Raw genomic sequence first — 24913 nt, 5'->3', positions numbered from 1 at the left:
CAGCTTAGTAGCAGGCTCTAGTTAGGGTAAAGCAGTCTTCTATTTGTTTTTGAAATTGTTGTGAAGGCTGGAAAGAGGGAGACTGGTTGAGATTTTTTCCTGAACGGCAGACCCTAGCTAAATGACCCTTCCTCTGGTATTTCAGGCAAATGGCATTTCAGAATCTGCAGGTTGCCCAGAAGTGATTCCTGCCACAGCTCATACACATTGTCTGAGGCTGTGGAAATTTGTTTTCACCAGACCAGTTGTTTTTCTGTGAGGGTCATGGTTGTCTGAGGCGATTTATGTCATCTTCCTCATTTAATAATTCTTCTGGGAAGACATCATCATAATGAATAGCTGTGTTTCTTTGCTTGCAGGGTTTCGTTGAATGTCTGTCACTGAGAGTGTTGACAGCTCAGTGGCTTGAGCTTCTTTGATTACCATTTTGAATGTGAGATTGGCTTTGGCTAGGAGGCACCTTTGTAAATGGAGGTCTCTAACACTACAAACCAGCTGGTCTAACAGCATGTCATCCAGCTCTCTACCGCAATGAAGTGCAGCTGTGCTAAGCGCGGCCATATACTTGCTGATTGTTTCTCCCTCAGTTTGGTTCTTCCTATGGAAGACATGCTGTTGTGCTGTTTGGAAAGGTTTTGGTACGAAGTGGTTGCCCAGGATCTCCCATTCACAGACTTGACTGACTGTGGAGCCAGCAATGTGGTGGCAGTGTCAAAGACAGCAGCCCCACAAAAGCTTAAGAAGTACGCTTTCTTCCTATGGCTGGAGATCTCTGCTAGATCTGCAGCATTGAGGAAGCAGACAAAACAGTTTATATAGGAGTCCTAGGTTTCAGATGTCAGATGGAAGGAGGAAAAAGATAGGGTCGTAGTCATTTTCTTTCTTTATTTCTGTGTGCCAGAACTTGTTAGTGACCTCTGTGTTAGTGAGCTCTGTATTTAGTAGTGGCAATCAGAGCTCTTTGTATAGTGACTAACAACTTGAGCGACTTACAGCTTGGTTGCCTCAATTCGCTGATCCCATCCTCGTTGTCAGTATTAAATAGGTGGTGGGAAATAATGGAGGTGACACAAGTGTAACTTCAGCTAACATTTATTTTAAACAAACAAATGGTTACCTGTGGCTGCCACCAGCTAACAGGGTGGTGGGCTGACAGGCAACAGCTAGTACCACTTGACTGCTCCCTTTTATACTCAGCTGTCAAACGTCTCAACCAATAGGAGCGGTTCAACTCCCATTTGAATTGCAGACCAGAGGAAGAACCACAGCCGAACACAACAAGTACCACTTCTGTGGGCAATTTAACAGGGACCTGAAAGGAGCCCCTAATTGGGCATCCCACAATCAACAGTGATGTCGTCAATCCTTCAATCTTTTCAATCCAGAAACACTTCAGTGCTTCCAACATGATTGGAATAATAGTAGCAGCAGTTAAAAGTTACTAAATGTGTTTGTCATATGTTTATATAATAAAAGGCTTCCCTAAAAATGCAGGGGAAATAAGCATACGCAACTTGTCGGTTTTAATATTATTTCCAAAAGCCCATCACAGTAATAAATGTGAGTTAAAGGTATCAAAATTCTTGCATTGCTACTTAAATTGAAGTGGATTGGTTTAAATGGGTGGTGTTTGTACTGTCCATACAAAATCTGACTTTTTACTGCTAGGGAAACAGATGTGGAAGAAAATCCAGTAGGGTAATAATGATGTCATAACCAATCAGAGTTTTTTGGAGTGGTATGGCTATAATCAGGGGTGGGCTGCTGGGGGCTTGGGAGATCCCCTAGCTAAGACTCTGCAGGGCTCAGTGAGTCCCCAAATCTTGGCCCTGCCCTGCTCTGCCCAACCCCACCCTGTCCCATCTTATAGATAGCCTTTGCCAGCCTTCATTGCCTTCGTGTTGGCTCAGGAAGGAGGAGAATAGGGAGGAGCAGCAGTCACTGGATGCAGGGAGGGAAGAGCTCCTGCGTTGTGTGGCTCTCTTGTGCAGCTGGCTACTCAACGCACTGCGCAGTGGCAGCAGTGGGAGGAGGAGTTGCCGTCCCTGCCACAGCTGTGATCCCAGCCCAGGGCAGGAAGGTATTTCACTTGTGTGTATGTGCACACACAAGAAAGGGGTGAGAGTGAAAAAAGGGGAGTAAAAGAGAAAGAGAGAAATGAGAAAATGATGGAGGGAGAGAATGAGCGAGAGGAAAAAGATAAACAATTGAGAGAAGAGAGAGAGGGGGAGAGAAAGGAAAAGAAAAAAAGAAACAGAGAGAGAGAGAAAGAAAGAAAGAAAGAAAGAAAGAAAGAAAGAAAGAAAGAAAGAAAGAAAGAAAGAAAGAAAACAAACTCTCTCAGACCTATGATGAAAGCAAGGGCAAGTTAGATCTCTTACCAAGAAAACTACAATTTGCTAGAAAGCACAAACTGGAAGCAAGCCTGATTTTTTTAAAGGAAATAACAGAGATGGCAAAAAATGCATCTGAAAATAAGATTATTTATAATTTTGGATAATGTATTATATTGTCAAACTCAAAAGAAATAAATATATATATGCTATTGCTGTTAGTACAATCTTGCCAGCTTCTATCAATTTAGAGTTCACTATGAAAAGATTACAGAGAAGTAATTTCCTACAATTAATAACTTTATTTTGGATTTGCTATCGTATTCAATGAGAAAGAAAAAGAAAGAGGGAAAGAGTAGAAAGGAAGGAGAGAAAGACAGAAAGCAAAGAGAGAGGGAGAGGAAAAAGAGAGAAAAACAGACATGAGAGGGAGGGAGAAGAGAGAGAGAGAGAGATTTCACACAGCAAACATCTAGAGACATGAAACCTGGGTAGGTGTGGCGAGGGAGTCATGTGACTGGATGGGAGTGATGTTGAGTTGGTCAAACCCACCCAGTCACATAAACACCTAGCCACGCTCACCCAATCATATGACCAACTAGCCACATGCCCACCTAGCCAGTCCTTAGGACAGAGAGCCCCTTGCTAAAAAATTTGAAGCCCACCCCGGCTATAATAAATTGAAGTTAGGTTAAGGTTGAATAAAATTTAGATAAACACCAATTGTATTTCAAAAGTAAATGACTTTGTGGAAGCATCTCTAAATTTATGCATCACATCTTCTTTTCTATTTTTCTTGGATGATATCTAAAATTTATTTTTTCACATTTTCTCTATATGATTTCTATATTTTTTCAATATTTCTGCCCACCATTTTAGCCTGACTTCATAAATAAATGCTATATTTCTTCCATTTTTCAGTACTGATAGACATACTGATATATTGCATTACATATAATCTCTACACTAAATAAAAATATTTAGTAATTGAATAATTTAGTAATTGAATTTAATTAAAAAGATAATTTTATGTAAAACAATCTTTTTTGGGATCAGGGCTTTGAATAATTAATAGTTATATATTCACACCAGAAAAAGACAAAAAGTTATTGCCACTTTTTTGCTTTTAATATGTACTAGTGTTCTTTATAGTTGGAAACAGATCCTCTCATATGGGAGAGTAGAAGAAAAAGAACTTGCAAGGGAGAGAATGGAACAACTGTCAGGATAAAGTGCAATATAAAGTGTGTCCAGGGGTGGGATTCTACTGGTTCTATAGAACCAGTTATTGATTCTGCGCAGTTCAGAGAACCAGCAAATCGTGCCCCTGGCTGGCCCTGCCCACCTCTCCGCCTTCCGTGCCCGTCTCCACCCAGTTAGTCCTTATCGCACATGTTGACTGCGTTTTTCCCTGCCCATTCACTCCTTAAGGTATTTCTTTTTTCCCCCTCCCGATGATCAGCTGTTCCTATGATCAACTGTGCCAAGATTCCCCTTGCTTATTTACTGCTTCACCTGGGAGGCTTCCCTGAGGCCCAGGAATGCAAAAAATGGGGGGGGGGTGCAGCACCCCCCTCCATTTTTTGCCTTCCTGGGAGCAAAAACGCCCCCAGGAGTCTCCCCTGAGGTGCAGGAGGCCCCAAAATGGAGTGCAGGGGGGGTTACTGCATGCCCCCCCATGCTCAGTGTTTTTACTTCTGGGAGCAAAAACACCCACCCACCCCAGAAGGAAAGCCTTCTGGGAGCAAAAACACCCACCAGGAGGCTTCCTTGAAGCCCAGAAGGCCCCAAAATGGAGTGCAGGAGGGGTGTTTCTTTATATACATAATTACATGAATAAAATATACAATACCAATAGTAGATTCTTCCAACATTTTAACAAGTAAAACACAAACAGAAGCTTCAGAGCTCACAGCAGATTAGTTTCAGTTCTCAGCACACCACTCAGAGCAGATAGTAGAGAAAAGCCACGGCCCAGATTCACTCAGTTTCAGTTTCTAATTCAGCTCCCATTGGCTGATCTATTGCCATGCTATTTATTGACTGGCCTTGTTACCATATCTCTGCCAGTTAATGAATATTCTCACACTCCTCCCTTCATGACTAGAAGAAACATAATTCCAATTAACTTAATATTCTTCCCATGGTGCACTCCACCCAATGGCTTGGTCATTATGTTGGCCAGATTGTCTTCTGATGCACAGTGAAGCAAGCTAATCAATTTACATTTGATGGCTTCTCTTACATTACAATATATAATGTCCACATGCTTGCTTCTACTTTTTTACTCTGACATCTGTTGCCATTTTTATGCAGGCAGCATTATCCTCATAAACTGATACAGCTTCATTTACCTTTACATTTAAATCTTGAAACAGCTGTATGTACCAAGTTATCTCTGAACAGAATTCAGACAAAGCAATACATTCTGCCTCCACAGTAGAAATTGCTACAGTTGTTTGCTTTCTGGACTTCCAACCAATTAGAGCCCCTCCAAACTATATCACAATCGCAAAATTGGATTTTCTGGTTTTTACATCATTTGCATAATCACTATCAACATGGCGTTTCAATTTTAATTCTTCATAAACTTGTATTTGAAGACCCAAATTCACAGTTCCCTTCAAATACCTGAGAATCCTTTTTACACCCATCCAATGTAATTACATTGGTGCAGCAGTAAAGTGACTCAAAATGCTTACTGCACAAGCTATGTCTGGCCTGGGCCACTGTGACACATATAACAGGTTCCCTATTGCTGACTGATATATTTCTTGATCACAGGCTTCACTTTCATCCTCACCCAAACTGTTATGAAAATCTGTACTCATAGGTGTTACAATCTTTCATATTATATCTCTCCAACAATTGTTCAATTTTTCTTTTTGAACTGAAAATATAACCACCTTTCTCAGTCTTTTGTATCTGCACACTGAGATAATTTTTTATTTCTCCCAAATTCTTTAATTCAAATTTCTTCTCCATCTTATTAGCAAATTCATTTACCTGTGATACATCCTTTGCAATGAAGCAAAGATCATCCACAAATGCTAATAATTGACAATCCCCACTTTCTAGTGTATATGCAACCATCAGCCTTAATTCTTGAACCCAACCTTTCAATGCCTTATCTAAACATATATTCCAATTCCTGGCTGACTGCTTCAGCCCATAAATGGCCTTGTTCAATTTGTACACCATGTTAGTCTTTTTACTTTCATATCCTGGTGCTTCAACCATGTAAATTTCTTCCTCTAATTCTGCATTGAGGAATGCAGTGGTTATGTCAAAATGCCAAATTTTATGACCATGTGCCATTGCAAATGCTAGTGCCAGCCTGATGCTTTTACTCTTTACAGTTGGCATGAATACCTCATCATAGTGCACATTTTTCATCTGTGAAAAGCCTTGTGTCACTAACCTTGCTTTATAGTGTACCTCCATTGGGCAGTACTTTCTTCTTGACACCCACATAGCAGCATAAATATCTCTCCACTGCAGCCTTCACTCTTTTGGCAGCTCTGTTGATACTAGGATGGAATGCTGTGCTTAGCCCCTGTGATGATCCCAGCAAATGCACAAAATCTCACCTAAAGTTGGTGGTAAACTGTACTCCTCTGTCCAAAATGATGCACTGTGGCACTCCATGAAGTCGATAGATGTGATTGATGAAAAGCTTCGCAAGGCATCGCACCAATGGTACATCGTATGAAATGGGCCGGATAAACAGGTCTATCACTATCCAAATTACTGTGTATCCATTGCTTTCTGGCAATTCTACTCTAAAATCTATTGGGCTCAGTCACTGATTGCAAACGTTCAAGGGGTTTTCCAGGCCATGATTTTGTGGTTGCACATACTGGACAACTTTTTACATATTCTTCTGTTGCCAACCTCATGCGGGGCACCAAAACTGTCGTTTGGTTAAATGCAACATTTTAAGGAACCTGAAATGGCCAGCCTGCCTAACATTATGGCAGCATCTCAAAACAACAGGCCTTAGAGAAGGGGGTATGTACACTAGTCCATTCTTCACTTCAAACTGTGATGTATTTGCCTTTAGCCAAGAGTCCTCTAACAAGGAAGTTTCGTAATTCTTTCTTTAACTTGTCCTCTGATTGATTGACAATCGTTTGGGCAGTATGCTGACAGGAAGCATAATTGCCTGCACTACTGATGGCAGTTATACTTGGCCAATCTTGATAAATCATCCGCCAGGAAGTTTTTTCCAACAGGAACATATTTCAGGGTGAAGTTGAACCTTCGGAAATATTGCGTCCATCTAACCTGCTTTGGCAATAATCATCATGGGGTTTGGAGGTCCTTGAAGTTTTTATGGTCTGCCCAGATCTTAAAGGGTTCTTGTGCTTCCTCCAACAAATTCTTCCACATGAGCAATGCCCACTGCACTGCAAAGGCCTCCTTTTCCCATATGGCCCATCCTTGTTCTGTTTGTGTGAGCTTTCGGGAAGTGTGTGCTCATGGCTGCAGTTGGCCCTAGTCGTTTTTCTGTAACAGGATGGCCCCTACAGCCACATCGCTGGCCTCAGCTTGGATGATGAAAGGTCTGTTGGGGTCTGGATGTTTCAGCACTGGTTCTATGGAAAACAGGCTTTTGAGTAGTACGAACACCTTCTGATACTCCTTGGTCCAGAGAAGGGCTTGGCCAGGGTTTCGTCTTCAACAGTTTTGTTCAAAAATGGAAGATAGTGGCCCGTGCACCTAGTGGTGCACAAATCATATAACTGTAAATCAAGAATACCAATAATACATTTAGGGTTAGTGCACTTGAGATTGTGATTTTATTTTATTTCAAAATGACTGGCTTAGTTCAGTGTAATACTTGTTTTACAGCTGTCTTTCACGGTACTCTTTTCAAACTTGGATACTGTCCGCTTTGTAAAAAAATTACCAGTCTAGATGGACAGATTACCTATCTAGAATTTCTAATCTGTGCTCTCCAAGCAGAAATTAGGGACCCAATCCAGCCATCTATTGAGCTGCCATGCTACCAGCCCCCACTACCACAAAGATCCTATAGGAAAAGAGCAGTATGGACAACCATGGGATCTGGCAGGGTGAGAGCTATGGACCATAAACACAAAGCTTTTGCTGTGTCCCAGCATAACAGATACAGTGCCCTTGCTGACCTTAATAGGGACACTAAAGTGACAGGTCAAGGTAGTTGTGATAATGATAACTCAAATAAGCCAGGGATCATGGTCCTAGAAGAAGAACTTACTGTGGAAAGGAGAAAGTTTGAATCAGGTATTATGCCCCAGTCACACAAGAAGAGCAAGGCATCCAAAAAGAGAAGCCACCTTCTGGTTGGGGACTCAGTTGTAAGGGATGTAAATTTAGGAAAGGATACTGAGGTTTGAAAGAGGTCAGGTGTCTACCAGGTGCTACTGCCGGCAGAGACAAGAAGCGTATTCTTAAGATAGTCAAGAATGCCAACAAGGACTGTGATGTTGATGCTATTATACATCTTGGTACAAATGATCTGTCCCAGAAGGATGTACTTTCTGTTCAGAAAGACTTCCAGAGTTTGGGGTATGAACTTAGTAATATCGGCTGTAGGCCTATCTTGTCAGAGGTTCTACCAGTATACAAGGAACAAAAAGGGAAAGGGCACTGTGTATCAGAATTTAATGTGTGGCTAAAGGAGTGGTGTAAAAGGGAAGGCTTTGGTTTTATTAGTCATGATGTCTGCAGCTGGTCCAATGAAAGCTGTACAAAAGAGATGATTTACATCCATCAAAGAAAGGGACTGAGTTACTTGGCATTAAATTCACAGATTTCCTGGATAAATATTTAAACTGAACAGCAGGGACAGGGAATTAATGGATTCAGAACATTTCTGACCCCAGCAACCTAAAACTAATAAGGATACCAGTGCATGAAAAATAGATGTTTGTGCAGGTAAGATTATCAACTTTGATGCCAACCAAAACCAAGCATTTAATAGTGAGTACCATACCATGTGCATTAATCAAACAGGTGGCAAGAAAGTAGGAGCAGGCAGGCACAACACAGGTTATGTAGAGAATAAACACAGTGTCAGACATAAAGATCTCAAGTGCCTATATACAAATGCACAAACTCTGGGGAATAAACAGGGTGAACTCGAACTACGAATACATGAAGGTAAATATGATATAGTTGGAATAACAGAAACTTGGTGGGATGAAACCCGTGACTGGAACATACTGGTAGACGAATACAAACTATTAAAAAAAAAAAAGACTCCATAAAAGAGGAGGTGGAGTTGCATTGTATGTAAAGGACCACTATATTGCTACAGAAATGCATGAAACCAAAGATGAAAACCTCCTAGAATGCATATGGGTCAACATAAAAGAAAAAAAGAATGACATGGCCATAGGTGTATATTATAGGCCACCCAATCAAGCAGAAAAAATAGATGTCCTTTTTGCCAGCCAACTAACAAACATATGCAGGAAACACACAATAATAGTAATGGGTGACTTCAATTATCCTGATATCAATTGGAAAACTAATTCTGCACCAAGTGAGAAATCAAATAAGTTCCTAACCAACCTAGCTGACAACTTCATTGTCCAAAAGATAGAGTTTGAAACTAGAGGGGCAGCCATACTGGACTTAATTCATACAAACAGAGAAGTGATAGAGGGAGTTGAAACTCTAGGAACCTTAGGTGAGAGTGACCATGTCATACTAGAATTCAACATAACACAAACACAAGCAATAGAACATAATGACACCAGAATCTTGGATTTTAAAAGAGCTGATTTCAATAAACTCAGAGAGAACTTGGGAAAGATTCCATGGATGAAAATCCTACAGGGGAAAACAACTCAAGAATCTTGGGAAACTCTAAAAAGTATGACCATAGAAGCCCAGACCAGCACAATACCACTGAGAAAGAAAAACAAGAAATCCAAGAAGAAACCAGCATGGCTGCACAAAGATCTCTCTGGCAAATTGAAAGAAAAAAAGGACAAGTACAAAAAATGGAAAGAAGGACATACAACTAAGGAAGAATATCAGCAGATAGCCAGAATCTGCAACGACAAAGTCAGGATAGCAAAGGCTCAGAATGAACAAAGACTTGAAACAAAAGTCAAAGATAATTTTAAAAAAAGTTTCTTCCAACATATAAATAACAAGAAAAAAATCAAGGAAACAGTCGGTCCACTAAAGAGAGAAGATGGCAAGGAAGCAACAGGCAACAGAGAGAAAGCAGAACTGCTTAACTCATTCTTTGCATCTGTCTTCATGCAAAAAGAAACTATAGCTCAACCCACCAAAAATATAACTGTAAAAGACAGATCAGAAATAAAAGTTAAAATAAGTAAAAGAAATAGTTAGAGAACATCTGTCTGATCTTGATGAAAACAAAATACCAGGGCCTGATGGATTACATCCCAGAGTTTTAAAGGAGCTGGCAGAGGTCATCTCAGAACCACTGCACCGTATCTTTCAAAGATCCTGGAGCACCGGGGAACTACCAGAGGACTGGAAAAGAGCTGATGTGGTTTCCATCTTCAAAAAAGGAAAAAAGAACAGACCCAGGAAACTATAGACCAATCAGCCTAACATCAATACCTAGGAAGATACTGGAAAAGATAATAAAAAAACAGATCTGCCAACATCTAGAAACAAGTAAAGTAATAACTATCAGTCAGCACGGGTTTGTTAAGAACAGATCATGCCAAACCAATCTTATTTCATTCTTCAACACAGTGACTAAATTAGTAGACCAGCAAAATACTGTGGACATAATATATTTAGATTTCAGCAAGGCATTTGACAAAGTAGACCACAACCTACTTCTTAGTAAGCTAGAAAAATGTGGAATAGATAGCACCACCACTAGATGGACTTGCAACTGGCTGGCAAACCGTACTCAACGAGTAGTCCTTAATGGGTCTAAGTCCACATGGAGGGAAGTAAGCAGTGGGGTGCCACAAGGTTCCATCTTAGGCCCAGTACTCTTCAATATCTTCATTAACAACTTAGATGAGGGAATAGAAGGGGAACTTGCCAATTTTGCAGATGATACTAAGCTGGCAGGAATAGCTAACACCCTAGAAGATAGGCTCAAGATCCAGATGGATCTTGACAGACTAGAACACTGGGCCGTATCTAACAAAATGAAATTCAATGTAGAGAAAAGTAAAGTCCTACATTAGGCAAGAGAAACCAAAAGTACAAATATAGACTGGGTGAAACTAGGCTCAATAGCAGTAACTATGAGAGGGATCTTGGAGTCTTAGTGGACAACCAGCTAAATATGAGCCAACAGTGTGCAGCAGCAGCCAAAAAAGCTAATACAATCCTAAGTTCTATTAACAGAGGGATACAATCAAGATCAAGGGAGGTACTAATACCACTCTATAAAGTCTTAGTAAGACCACACCTAGAGTGCTGCATCCAGTTTTGTTCACCACATTATAAAAAAAATGTTGAGTCTCTAGAAAAAATACAGAGAAGAGCAACCAGGATGATTCGGGGACTGGAGGCTAAAACATACAATGAATGGTTGCAGGAACTGGGCTTGGCTAGTCTAGTAAAGAGAATGACCAGGGGAGACTTGATAGCGGTCTTCCAATATTTGAGGGGCTGCCACAGGGAGAAAGGGATCAAGCTATTTTCTAAAGCTGCCTTAAGAAAGTTCAAAACATTCTCAAAGATTCATCTTATCCTGGGCACTCTTTTTTTTTTAACTATTACCATCTGGCAGATGGTACAGGATAATAAAAACAGGACAAATAGGCTAAAAAACAGCTTCTATCCCAGGGCAGTAACTCTGTTGAATTCTATTGTATAGTGCAATATTAATGCAATATCAGGGGTTTTCAATTCAATGTATAGAATGTGAAGGATGTGTGTACATAATGTACACTTAAGATGGTATTTAATCTCGTTGTACGAGGAGCAATGACAATAAACCAAACTAAACAAATTATTACTTTTGTCATGAACTGCTACATCAGGAGACTGATATACAGTATGTCTTGCTTTTGTATCCATGGATTTGTTAATAGAGGAAGGAAGAAATTGGCACTGCGGTTCAAATATTCTAAAGCACATATTGTTTTACTCCAGGGACAAGCAGTGAGTAAACCTCCATCATATTTCCCTAGTGGCAGTACTGTTAACAAATTGATCACATTTGAACTAGATCTAAAGAAATACAAATCTTGGTCCTTTTCAGAATGACTACAGATTATATGTACACACATATCTGGTCATAATGAAACTGCCTTCTTTTCCGTTAGATTTCTTTTTCCTCTCTCTTTCCCTCTCCCTCTCCCTCTCTCTCTCTCCCTCCAGTGGTGAGATTCAATATTTTTTCTACCAGTTCTGTGGGCGTGGCTTGGTGGGCATGCCGTGGCTTGGTGGGCATGGCAGGAGAAGGATACTTTCAAATCTCCATTCCCACCCCACTCTAGGGGAAAGATACTGTAAAATCCCCATTCCCTCCCCACTCCTGGGGGAAAGTTATTGCAAAATCCTTTTTCCTCCCCAACCCACTAACCTGCTTTCCAGCTCCATTCTGCTTCTTCTGTGCAGGGCAACAAAAGAAGACTCAGTATTCTTCTTTCTGGGACTCGGGGCAAAGAATAGATGGGGGTGGGGTCAGTCAGAGGTAGTATTTGCTGTTTCTCCAAAGTACGCAAAATTTCTGCTGCCAGTTCTCCAGAACTAGTCACAACCTGCTGAATACCACCTCTGTCTCCCTCCCTCCCTCTCTCTCCCTCTCTCCCCCCACTCTCTCTCACACACACGCACAAATGGATATTGTTCAATGGCGATTCAATCTAATTTAATCTACACTAGTGTCATCATGCTTTACAGATACACTGGAACTCTAAGAATTCCTAGATTCCATTCATCATCTGGGAATTCTGGGAGATTTAGTCTCATAATCTGCAAACATCAGGCTGGAGGAAATCCCTTCACCACAAATACAGAACAGTAAACATGAAATAGACAAACTGTTTCTATCTCTGAATAGGCCATCATACTTACTGTGTAATTAAGAAAAGATCAGAAGATCTCATACCAATTTTATCATTAAGATGAGCTTTTATTAATTTAGGCATGTTAATTTCACCTCTGATCTTTGCATCTTTGCACCTAATTCCATGCAAAATATTACGATTTTTTTTACTAAAAACAAAAAACCCTACCATATGTATTTTTAAAACCTGTAAATTCCATTTCTGTAGTGTGTGAAGGAATGCCTATTTTTCTATTTACTTCAAAGGAGGAGGGTTAGCTAGCTGTTTTACCATTACTCTTTAAAGTCCTACACAAATTTATAAGATAAGATATACAATCATACTTATTGCTTTTCCTATACAAATAGCATTTGCATACTCAGGATACAGTTCTTCCATTTTGTCTCATATAATTACATGTAAAGATATTGGAATGTTAACATCCATTCCTGTCTATATCATTTGATACAACAATTATTATCATAATGAATTGCTTAAAACCTATAATGTTGTCTATATAAGCATCAAAATGTATTCAGCTTGAAAATTAGGAGGACTACAGAAAAGCAAACCACAAAATAAAAATAAAATATTGTGTCTTTCACCCTACTTACTTTCAACCAAACAGAGCCTTACTGAAAATATTAAAAAATGCAAATTGTTTTGAAAGTATTGCTACTATGGTACAGTTATTTTAATAATCCTAAGGTTTTGAAATTTCTTTTTTTTTTCCCCCTCAGACTTTTAAGAGATCAGTCCCTGGAATGGTATTACAATAATGTGAAAAGTCGCTTCAAGTGTTTTGGAAGTGCTAAAGTTCTGAAGAATTTATATAGAAAACATCACCTGGAAACTGGAACTTGCTGTGACATACTAGGTAGAGAGAAAAATAACAGAGATAAGCATTTGTCTACCATGAATACTCATACAAATGTGGGGCAAAATTTTTACCTACGGTGCAGTGATCTAAGTATTATTATTGTATGTCAGGAAAAAGACAGAGCCAAGCATTGTATATGAAAGGATTGGCATTTTGTGTCATCATGCAAATAATATTGCCCTGGAAGTGCAAGATACAGGTAGAAATAACAATAACATTTAGACTTATATACTGCTTCACTGCTTTATATAGTGCTTTACATCCCTCTCTAAGGGGTTACAGAGTCAGTATATTGCCCCAACAATCTGGGTCCTCATTTTACTGGCCTCAGAAGGATGGAAGGCTGAATCAACCTTGAGCCTGGTGAGATTTGAGCTGCCAAATTGCAGGTACCCTGCAGTCAGCAGAAGTAGTCTTCAGTACTGCATTCTAATCACTGCTCTACCTCAGCTTTCCTCAACTTTCCTCAACTGGTCTACAATTGAGCCCCAAATTTATGTTGCTAAGTGAGGCATTTGTTAAGTGTTTCCCCCCATTTTATGACTTTTCTTGCACAATTATTAAGTGAAACATTACAGTTGTTAAGTTAGTAACATGTTGAATCTGGGTTCCCCATTGACTTTGCTTGTCAGAAGATTGCAAATGGTAATCACATGACCCCTGGACACTGCAATCCTCATAAATATGAGTAATTGCCAAGCATTTGAATTTTGATCATGTGACCATGGGAATGTTGCAATGGTCTTAAGTGCAAAAAACGGTCATAAATAACTGTTTTCAATGTGATTGTACTACTGTAAGTTGAGGACTACCTGGAAAATAAATGCAGAAACTGATATTCAGTTTTTGGAGGTGCTTTGTTTTTAAAAATCAAGTAATACTGTATAATTCTAATTTTAAAATATTTTAGTTAGGGTACAGATTAGAATTTTATGATTATAGTAATACACATATAAATATACATATACTATACACATATTCACAGATATAAATTGGTGGCTATACATAATAGAACATATATTCTTAATTACAAACATCTTAGAATTTCTCACATGTAATATTCTATTTTTATTGAGCTGTTACACATTTATAGAAATCAAATGTGCAATAATTTGTACTGGCAGACTTCACAAATAGTTGCAATTAAGCCACTGTCTGCCACAATGTCTTGGGTAAAGAATTGTGAGTCAAATAAAGTCTCATTGGCCATTTTAAAATACATGGGAGAAGGAAGAATAAACAAGATTGCATTTTGGTTGCAAAGTGTATTTCCCTTTTTCATCAAATATGAACATTCAGTTTATATGCCCATGAAGCATGACCTTTTTGTCCTTTCAAACAAGGCTTCATTTACTTTTCTGTTTTGTGTGGGAGAGCTTCTCTTACACAAATTTACATAAAGAACTGCTTTCATTTTATCACCAACTGTAATCTGTTTCTTTTTGTTCTTCCCAGAGCAAGACAATAATAGTATTGTCTACACCTTCCATTCAAGTGGAAGAAGAGTGATTAAACATCTCTCTGTACATTGAAATGATGACCTTTAAAATTTATTATGTAAAAACTTTAAAAAAATTATTATGTCAAGCATTTTTGTGCAATCTTTCTTAACTTCATGTTCTATCTTTACATCAGTCAACAATATTTAAATCATTGATGGACTAATATATATATATATATATATATATATATATATATATATATATATATACACACACACACACACACACACACACACACACAATATATATATTTCTGAAGAAATTATAGGGATTTAGACCTTTTCTTGAAGGTGGATTTAATGCTGTCCCTTTAGGTGATATTGGAATTATAGCAGGCATTTCTAAACAAATGTTTTCTGTATGCATTAGCATTCACTTTCCAGAATTGCCAGGCAATCATATTGGCTGGGAATTGTAGGAGCTGAAATGCAACACATGTGGAATGGTGGACTGGTAGTTACCGGCCAGTTCTAAAGTGAACCCTTCTATTTAGATGTTATATAATGATAATATTGGAAAGTTTTTTTTTCTTTTCCAGAAGCAGGACATTTTTATGAAGGAACCACAGTAAATGAAGAAAGCAAATGTAACACTGATTCTGGTTTCTACAAACAGACAGAGGGTAATGATGTTTAAATTTTACTGTTATTTTTAACTATAAATAAAATATTTGAATTGCAGTGAAATAACTTGGGATAAATATATGTGATTATGGCAATAACTTAAAACATGTTTATATACTTGCACATATTTTTGTTTTCACCATATCTCATTTTTTCCCTAAGAAAACAATAAGTTTTATACGCTGAATAAGAATAGATGTCAATGCTGAACTGAACCTGCTAGAGGCCATTTTCCTGGTTCATCATTGCCACACTGTACGGGAGGGGGGAATGCATTGTTAGACACGATATTGAACTTTGTCATGACAACCAAGGTCATCTCTCGATGATGGAGGGAGAAGAAGTGTGCCTGAGGAGCTCCGCCAATTTGTTTGATTGGCCAAAGTGACCAGTGATACTGGGGAGAAGGGATGATTACCGATTTTAATTATGCTGAAATCATGGGAAAGATTGAGAGTTAGTTAGCCAAGTGTGCCGATTTGATTTACCCAATAAAGAAATTCTTTGAGGGAACTCAAATAAAATGGAACTTTGAGAAAATGCCAGTCTCAGAGTCTATTGCTTTGGAGTTTGTTAGTTGGAATGCTGACACCCTGAAGTGTTGATGGTGGCTGCAACTCATTTATTCCCACCAGCCTTGGCTTGCCAAAGCCTAAGTCCGATCCCATTGGCCTGAGCAAAAAGCTGTTCTCCTGGGCCAGCAAGGCGGTGAGCCCAGCTCCTTGATGCAATCTCCCATGGCAGCGATGAGGGGCAAGCCTGAAGCAGAATCCTCCTCCCCAACAGCAATGGGCTGCGAGCCCTGGGGCCTAGCCAAAAGCCCACCTGGGTGGTTGGGTTATCCACCGTGGTCCTATTACCCAACACAGGGATAATTCCCTGGCCCATGGGCACCTCCTCCTCCACCACCTGTGGATCTGCAACAGATGAAAGCCACATTTGACAGGTGTGCATCCTAGGCAAAGCCAAAACAGAGCCAGGATCCAGAGAAACTGGCATTCTTTCTCAACTAGGTGTGGGCCCATCTGAATTGTTATGCCCCAGGCTACCCATTGGATGTGGCAATGATGGTTAAAGTTAGGGTAAGAAGCCATGGAGTGGGTGACCAGACTTCACAATCAGGTTGCACCAGAACTGGGGAACATCAATGTTTTCCTTGAGGAACTGAGGGCCAGATTCAAAGATGAATCCCAAGCCCTACAGAGTGAAGCAGAGATTCGGGAAGTGAAGCAAAGAGGCCGACCGGCAAAGGAGTATGTCTGAGAGTTCCGCAGAATGTCTGGAAAATTGTTATTGGCCAGAACAATTGCTGGTCTACCACTTCAAAGAGAGGCTCAACCAGGAACTACTCCAGGCCTGCATTTACCAATGAGTCCCCGAGCAGACCCAGGACTGATACCAGATGGTGATCACACTGGATCTTGAGCTGAAACAGAATAAAAGGAAGGGCACATCCTAGGCAAAGCCAAAACAGAGCCAGGAGAGGTGCCAGATCAGATGATGGATGACTGTACCCATGGTCATGGGATCACTTCCTGCCATGTCCCGAACTCCCATCAGTTGTGGCTAGCAGGGCCATTGGGCAGCCAAATGCTAGCACCCACACCAAAGAGTAATCTGCCAACCACAACCAACCCAAAGAAACTGCAGAGAAGGGGCGAAGGAAAACTAAATCTGACACACCTAAGCCATAGAAGTCTCATCTCCCTCAAGTGAGGAAAAGGGAACTCCGGCTAAGAAAAGCCAATAACTTGCATCTTGTGACAGTGAGAACAAAGTTAAACGTGACCTGATGGTAAGTGAGGCCATCGACCCTTTCACCATCCCTGCAAAAATTGTGGTGCCCAAATCAGGACCATAGGGAGAGATGGATGCCCTGATAGATTCAGACTGCACCCATTGCCTAATCAGCCTGCTGATGGTGCTAAGACTGGGAATCCATGGAAATTGCCCCAGGCACTGAGATTTGAACAGGTTGATGGGTCACCAATAGGGGGAATCCCCCACAATGTACCAAACTGAGCCAGTGCAGCTAGAGATAAGCCAACACTGGGAAATTATCTGCTTTATAATAGTCCCAAAGATGAGAGAGACAGTGATCCTAGGGCTTTCCTGGATGGACAAATGGGGTCCAATAATCTGGTGGGAAGGGGGATGGAGGAAGATGAAGCTAGGAAGCAATCCCGGGGGGGGGGGCACCCGACAAGCCCTTATCCAAAAGAACAATGAGAGGCTAAAGGTGATGTCAGAAACCCCACTGGGCACTCAGCCAATCTCCAGGGAATATCGGGACTGGCAGCTGTGTTCAGTGAAAAGGAATGTGACATGCTTGCCCACCCCCACCCCCTCCATCGCTCCACTGTCTGTGCAATTGAGATCTTACCAGGAGCAAAGCTCCCTAACCCAAGATGTACCCTATGAACCCAAGGGAGATGAAAGAACTAGGAGAGTACATAGACAAGAACCTAGCCAGGGGCTTCATCCAACCTGCCAAGTCTTGCATAGTGACCCCAGTACTGTTTAAAGAAAAGAAAGATGGAACCATGATATTATGCATAGATTTTAGGGGAATTAATGTCGTATACATAGAAAACATGTATCCACTCCCCCAATGAAAGACATGCTGGCTCACATGCTTTGGTGAAAGGGAAAATCTTCACCAAATTAGACCTAATGGAAGCATACTACCGAGTATGTATCAAAGAGGGGGATGAATGGAAGACCACCTTCAACTGCCCTCTAGGGAACTTCCAATTTAAAATGATGCCATTTAGACTTCAACTAATCAGTTGAAGGTGCTACATGTGGTGCTACATGATCACTTGTAAAACAGGATCCTAGTGTATTTAGATGACATTATCTTCACTAAGACAACGGAAGAGCATGTCAAGTTAGTCCGCCAGGTACTCAAAAAACTAGTGACAAACCTACATTGAACTATCAAATGTGAATTCCACAAAATCTGCCTAGACCTAGGGTACTGAATATTGAGTGAGGGGATAAAGATAGATCCAGAGGAAGTGAAGGCCATCTTGGAATAGTAACCACCTCAAACCTGCAAGCAGCTGCAGAACTTCCTAAGCTTCGCAATTTTTTTTACCAGCAATTCACCTCCTAATTCACCAAGATAGCCCTGCCAATCACTGAACTGCTGAAACCAGGAAGGGGGCCCCCAAGCCAAGACCTGGTCAGCCTCTAGAATGGACTATGGATGCCAGAGAGTATCCAAAATGCTCAAATGGCTGTTTTCAGAGGAACAAGTCCTTAAGCACCCAAACTCCGAGGAAGCATTTATCATCCAAGCAGATGCCAGTGATGTAGCACTATGGGGAAGTGATCCTCCAGAAAATCAAGATGAAAGTCTGCAACCTTGTGCCTATACCTCCAAGAAACTCACCGACCCTGAAAGGGGAAGGGCAGTGTGGGAAAAGGAGGCATTCATTATCTGATGGACCTTAATAACCTGGTGCCATTTTTTCAAGGGGAGTAAAAGTGCTGTTTGAGGTCTGGACTGATCACAAAAATCTGGAGGTACTTAGGACCTCTCGGAAATTTTCACCCAAACAAAACTGATGGCACAGTACTTTAACTGCTTTGATTTCCCTGGGGGAAAGAATTTCCTAGTAGATGCCCTGTCCCAGATGCCACAGTACAAGAGCAACAGGGAAGAAGTGATCAACACTGTTGAGGTAATTCCCCGTTAAGAGAATGAGTGCACACAGGGAAACATAATGAGAGTGATGCTGAATAACACATGACCAGCACACAGATACACTGAATAGTAAAATGTAGGTTTTACTTCCAGTAAATGGTTAAGCAAAGTACAACAAGTAGTCCAAATCATACATGGTTAAAGCAGTTAGTATTCAGTCCAGGGATAATCCAAATAACAAAGTCCAGTATCATACACAGTTCAGTAACAGACTTACAGCAATCCAAGAAGAACGACGATCAGCAACAGTCAATAGGGAAAAATGCAGGAACCAAAAACAGCGAACAACAGAACATCGACCAACTAGCAGCTAACAACAACAGAACTAACAACCCAGTTTTCTGGCTCCATCTTATGGCTATTTGAGGAACCACACTCAATTACCATTTTAGTATTCCCTTAAAGAGACAGTATTAAATGTCTATCCTGGTTTATATACTTCCAACCCAACTGTTAGGTGACTATCAATTCCTAACTAACATCATCATCCCCATCACACAAAAGACAGTACAAGCCACTACAAGACAATAAACCCACAAAGCATCAGAACAGCCCTGCTCACCCAGAAATCTAAAGTTGAGTTAAAATCTGACCCCTGATTAAAGGACAACTGCCAACTCCTAACTCTCAGAGATGAACTGGCATGGAAGAGGTCTAAGTTGTACATCCCTAGCACCCTCCAGATTCAAGTGCTGCAAAAAAAAAAATGCTGAATAAGCTGGCCACTTTGGATTCCTAAGATATGGCACCTGACCAGGAACTAATTCTTGTGGCAGGGGATGAAAAAAGGCATTGAGAGCTACATAAAAGGCTGTGCCATATGTGCAGCCATGAAAAAGAGGCCCAGGAAGCCCCCTGGATTGCTGCAGCAAGTGGCCAAGCCATTACAACCCCAGGAAGAGATCACAATGGACTTTATAGTAGAAGTACTGGAGAGTGGGGCAAACACTTTAATTTGGACTGTAATTGACCTTTTTTCCTGCTCTGATCTCCCATCAGCTCAGAAACTGGCCAAACTGTTCCTGAAACACATCTATTGGCTACATGGAGTTCTGAGGCAAATCATTTCAGATCGAGGAGTCCAGTTCATGGCAAAATATTGGAGGGAGTTTGTATGATTGATTGGGTCCTCCCAAGGACTTAGCTCAGCTTTTTATCCGAGTACAAATGGGGTGAAAGGACGTACAAATGCAATGATAAAACAGTATTTGAGGTGTTGTGTTAACTACCAGTAAACTAATTGGGCAGACCTGTTGCCATTTGTTGAAGTGGCATATAATAATGCAGTCTGCAGCAGCACAGGACTAAGGTAGCCATGAGACTATAATTCATTCCCATGCCAGAGCTTTCCTGAGAACCTCCCCACTCAGTCAGCTTAACAGTGCGGATGGGCTCACTATAAAACACTTGGATAAATGTGAAGAAAGCATTAGTCAAAGCTACAGAAACACAAAAGGTAGAGGCAAATAAGAAACATTCGCCCCAAAAGACCGTTTCACATAGAAGAGAAAGTCTACCTCTCCACCAAATACTTAAAATTGAAATTGCCATGTAGAATGAATGACTTACGTTACAAGTGCTATTTATAGCACCTAATCTTTTTTGAATGAACATTGAAAATATCTTTGATGGATGAAATTTGCTTTACTGAGCTTCTGGTATAATTGTTTTTAATGGCAATGTATTCACACACACTGTTTTGTAATCTAGTTAGCCATCTAATTATAACTAAAAGGGTTTCTACATTTATTTATGTTAAAAATAAAGATATTTTCTTTGGGCACAAACTGTCATGGTTGACTCTCTACACAGCCCCACTTGCAATCAGACAACTGTAATAGAAGAGGGGAGAGAAGACATTGGAATATAAGAGAGGAAAATTTGGGGTGCAAGTGTGCTGACTGGAAGCCTGAGACAGACCTAACACCTCTAGATCATTCAGCTGAGAAAGTCCAAGGCAAACAGATTGCTCCCAAAATAAAAAGAGTGCCAATGACTGGGGGACGATAAATAATGGGAGATCCAGAGGGAAAGGGGAGAGTTTTCCTATGCTTTTTTTGAGTGAATCATTAGAACTGGCTTTTCTACTTATGTAACCACATGGAATCTTCAGTAAAGTTATATTCTTGTCCCAGGAGTTTCCTTTACTGCCTAACCTAGTAGAACAGTTGCCTTGACTGGCTAGAAGAAATATTGTATGATACTAAAAGGAAAAAAAATATCTGGTTTGCAGCAATGAATTATTGAGGATCCCTTTTTTGGGGAAAGCAGTTTCATTTCTATCTCAATTATCTTTTCCTTTGTATAAATGTCATGAGTATTTTTACCTTCTTTGCCTAGGACATAGCATGTTAAGCACTATTGCTGTAGCCTTGCATGTTGCAGAAGAAGTAATAGAAGAAGCTATTTCCAAGGCAGAGACATATAGTGACAGCTTGGTAAGAAAAATATTTTTTCCATTTAATAAAAAAGTATTCCTTCTAGTCATGTGTATTACTTGCTCATATAGAAAAAGCAGTAAATTTACAGGACAATATTATTACAGTTTATTCCAGTGATGGTGAACCTTTTTGGGCTTCTGTGCCAAAAATTGTGTGTGCGCCTGCACATGCATGCTCACATGCCAGCACCTAGAAGGCAATGCGCGCACCCCCCACTCCCTGCAAAATACAGGAAGTCACAAAATGGGCCTATTATCCATCCTGCAAAGCCTGCAGACACCTTCCTCAAGCCTTTGGGAAGCTGAAAAAGGCCTCAAACCAGCCAAAAATCAGCTGTGAGACACACGCATGTGCAGTGAGGTAAATTTGCCTGCGGCCCATGTGCCAACACAAATGGCTCTGCGTGCCACATGTGGCACGCATGCCATAGGTTCACCATCATGGGTTTATTCTATTCCATTATTTTATTCTATTCCTTTTCACTTTAAATTATTTTATATTTTATCATATTAATTATTCATTCATATACCATTTCCCTCCTCTTTATTATCACAGCAACAATAATTATTTTTTTACATTCCTTCTCCAAACTATCCATAAGTAAAAACAGGCAATATATTATCTATTCTACAAGAAACATAGAAAAATCAAGAGTAAAATTTATTTTTAAAAATAATTTGATATTTCTGAAATATTTGGTTGAACAGATATGTGTTCAATTATCATTAAAAGAAGACATCAGGAAGACCAGCTGGAGTTTCCTTGGGAAAGAGATCAATAACTAGTGCATTATCACCTGCGATTCCTAGGTCTGAGCTCTGTGTTAATCGTACCCACATGGAACCATAAGCAGAGTCTTCCCAAATGTATTCTCCTTATGATTATCTTGATCAACTTTTAGGTATGCATTTATACACAGGTGTGTACATGCATACCCTACAATATCTCCTGCCAATGTGGCCATAGATAGGTGGATAAATCATGGAATGCTTCAGGCCTTCAGTGGTGGGGCTCAAATAATTTCACAACCGGTTCTCTGCCCTAACAACCAGCTGGGTAGGTGTGGCTAAGTGGTCATGTGACTGAGTGGGTGTGGCCAACTCAATTCCACTCACATCGAGGGGCATTTCACCTCACCCAGCCTCTCATGACTATAGGGATGCTGCAATGGTTGTAAATATGAAAAATGGTCATAAATCACTTTTTTCAGAGCCATTGTAACTTGGAATGGTCATTAAATGAACTGTTGTAATTCAAGGATTACCTATACAAAAATACAAAAAAGTTTATTTGTTTGCAAAAAGCTGCTCTAAATACCAATAATTAGATTAGAAATGGGGGAATACACACTGAAGAACAATGATAGTTACAGCCATCATAGAAACCTAAACTATTCTATCCAAATACCTTCCTTTTCATCAGCAATACTTGCAACCTGGAGTTATAAATTAGGCAGGGTGCCAGAGCACCTTGAGCAATTAAAATAGTTAAAATGCAACAATAACTATCAGCAGCGAACTCTTGCTCATAAAGTGAAACCCTTTGGCAGAAAAGTCATTTAAACTCTCCAGAAAGTGGGTGCCAAGCTAAAGAGACAACTTAACAAAGTATGTAGGGGACCCAGGTTCAAGCCTCCCAAGTTTATCTGTATCACAGTAAAATTAGTTCATGCTATAGATATCTAAATAAACTTCAAGCCTGTTGCCATGTTACTAAGCCTTATTATCATTAGAGAATACTAAAACAGTTTGGAGGATCCACACCCCTACCTCCTTTTTTCAAAATCTTACTCTCAGTGAGCAATCATGTGTCTTGGCCACTCCAAAACAATGCAAGAGACTCCTGTCCCAAAGGTGCTTTTTCAAGCAGCAACTGGACTTTCTGGAAACCGAGGAAGTCCAGTTGCCTCTTGAAAAAAGCACCTTTGAGACAACTATAACCTGGACAAGAGACTCCTGTGCTCAGTGAACTGACAAAGCATCTTTTCCCACCCAGGACAAGCAGGACTTAAAGATACCAACTGGTCTCACTCACCACAAAAGATATCCTAAGGAAATCAGATTTAAGGAAAGATCACATGCCCCCAGAAAGGCAGTAAAAAATCAGACAGAGTGCCAAGCTTGCATCCTGCATCTTGGAAGTACACTCAAATGGACAGTGCAGGAACCACTAAAGCAGTATAAAAAGCTTAAAACAACCCTTCCCCTTTAAGAAAGTCAAGCCCCTCTAGAGAAGCAGCTCAGGTGACAGACAAGTTTCTGCATACAATCAAGAATGATTAGCTGTTACAATGTAACAAGGCTTAACTGGAGAGGCTGTTTCTGTAAACAGGGCAATAAAGATAAGGATCAGGCTGGAAACAACACAGGGGCACACCAGAATATTTCCTTCCTGACTTCCTGACAGGATTAGCCCTGTAAAGTGGGAAAAAAACAAAAGGCTGTTGGAAGGAGGTTTCTTCCAACAACTGGTTCTCCGAAGTGCTCAGAAAGTTAACAAATGATTCTCCCAAATAGGTACAAATCGGCTGAATCCCACCACTGTTTCAGGCTGACACACATATACACATACACTTACAAACACTGAACAAGTAAGAAAATCCCTTGTGTTTATGAGGGTAATGGATTTAATTTTATAAAATGGGATTTGTTTTATAGTGTTTGTTAAACCATTATGCACATTTTAAAATTGGAAATTTCTGAGTATTTATAATGAATGCTTACTTACATATCTTTTTAAGGACAAACTGTCTGAAGCTTGTTATTTGCAAAATCATAAAGAAGAATTGATACAAGAACTTGCTACCACCATTGTCCAGAAGGTATGACACAAGGGTTGCACTGTTTAGATGAATTTATCATTAAGAATAATAATGTATAAGCCTTTTTAATATTAATTTGCAAATTGTAAGATCACACTATTTTAATCATATTTCCTAGTAGGAAACAACATAGACTATTAATTTATGCAAGGATTTCCGGCTTTATAGATACTTTTGCTCTAATTCAGTATTTTGCCTGTAAAACTGTTTTAAAACTGGCCAAAACTGTTTTTTGAGAATCCATAAACAATGAACACACTAATGAGTAAGGAGAATTTATTGTTTAGCTATAACAAGTAAATTAAACAGAATCACAAAAAAGCAATGTACCAACAAGATGATCTCTCTTTAGCCGCCGGGAGCTTTATTTCAGGCAACAAAGATACTCAAAGACCTTTGGTACACAGCATTGAGTATTCCAGTCTTTGCAGAGGTCCATCTTAGTGAACAATTTGGCACAAAACTTTCACGGCCTTGCTTCCCTGATCAAAAGATTGCAAAACTTCACCTTGACTAGATAACTCTGGGATGGGAGTCAAAATTCTGACAAGGCAGTGTAGCTTGTTTGAAGAATACCCCACCCATCCCCTTTTTTAAAAAAATGAAAGA

The 24913-nt window shown here is 40.0% G+C and overlaps 1 protein-coding gene across 4 annotated transcripts in view; it reads left to right on the top strand.

The window, feature by feature from the left end:
• MYRIP (myosin VIIA and Rab interacting protein) overlaps window positions 1-24913 on the top strand; it is a 233614-nt gene that overhangs the window by 146775 nt on the left and 61926 nt on the right. For all 4 annotated transcript variants that reach the window (XM_087917080.1, XM_087917079.1, XM_087917082.1 and 1 more), the window contains 4 exons: window positions 13066-13202; window positions 15246-15329; window positions 21383-21480; window positions 24224-24304. In XM_087917080.1, the coding sequence (XP_087773206.1) occupies window positions 13066-13202; window positions 15246-15329; window positions 21383-21480; window positions 24224-24304 (400 nt within the window). The remainder of the gene's footprint in view (window positions 1-13065; window positions 13203-15245; window positions 15330-21382; window positions 21481-24223; window positions 24305-24913) is intronic.

Source organism: Pseudonaja textilis, chromosome Z (genome assembly GCF_049901715.1).
Source record: "Pseudonaja textilis isolate UNSWEBS1 chromosome Z, rPseTex1.2, whole genome shotgun sequence".
Lineage (NCBI taxonomy): Eukaryota > Metazoa > Chordata > Lepidosauria > Squamata > Elapidae > Pseudonaja > Pseudonaja textilis.
The sequence above is the reverse complement of the archived record's forward strand: the minus strand, read 5'-3'. Positions and strand labels throughout refer to the sequence as shown.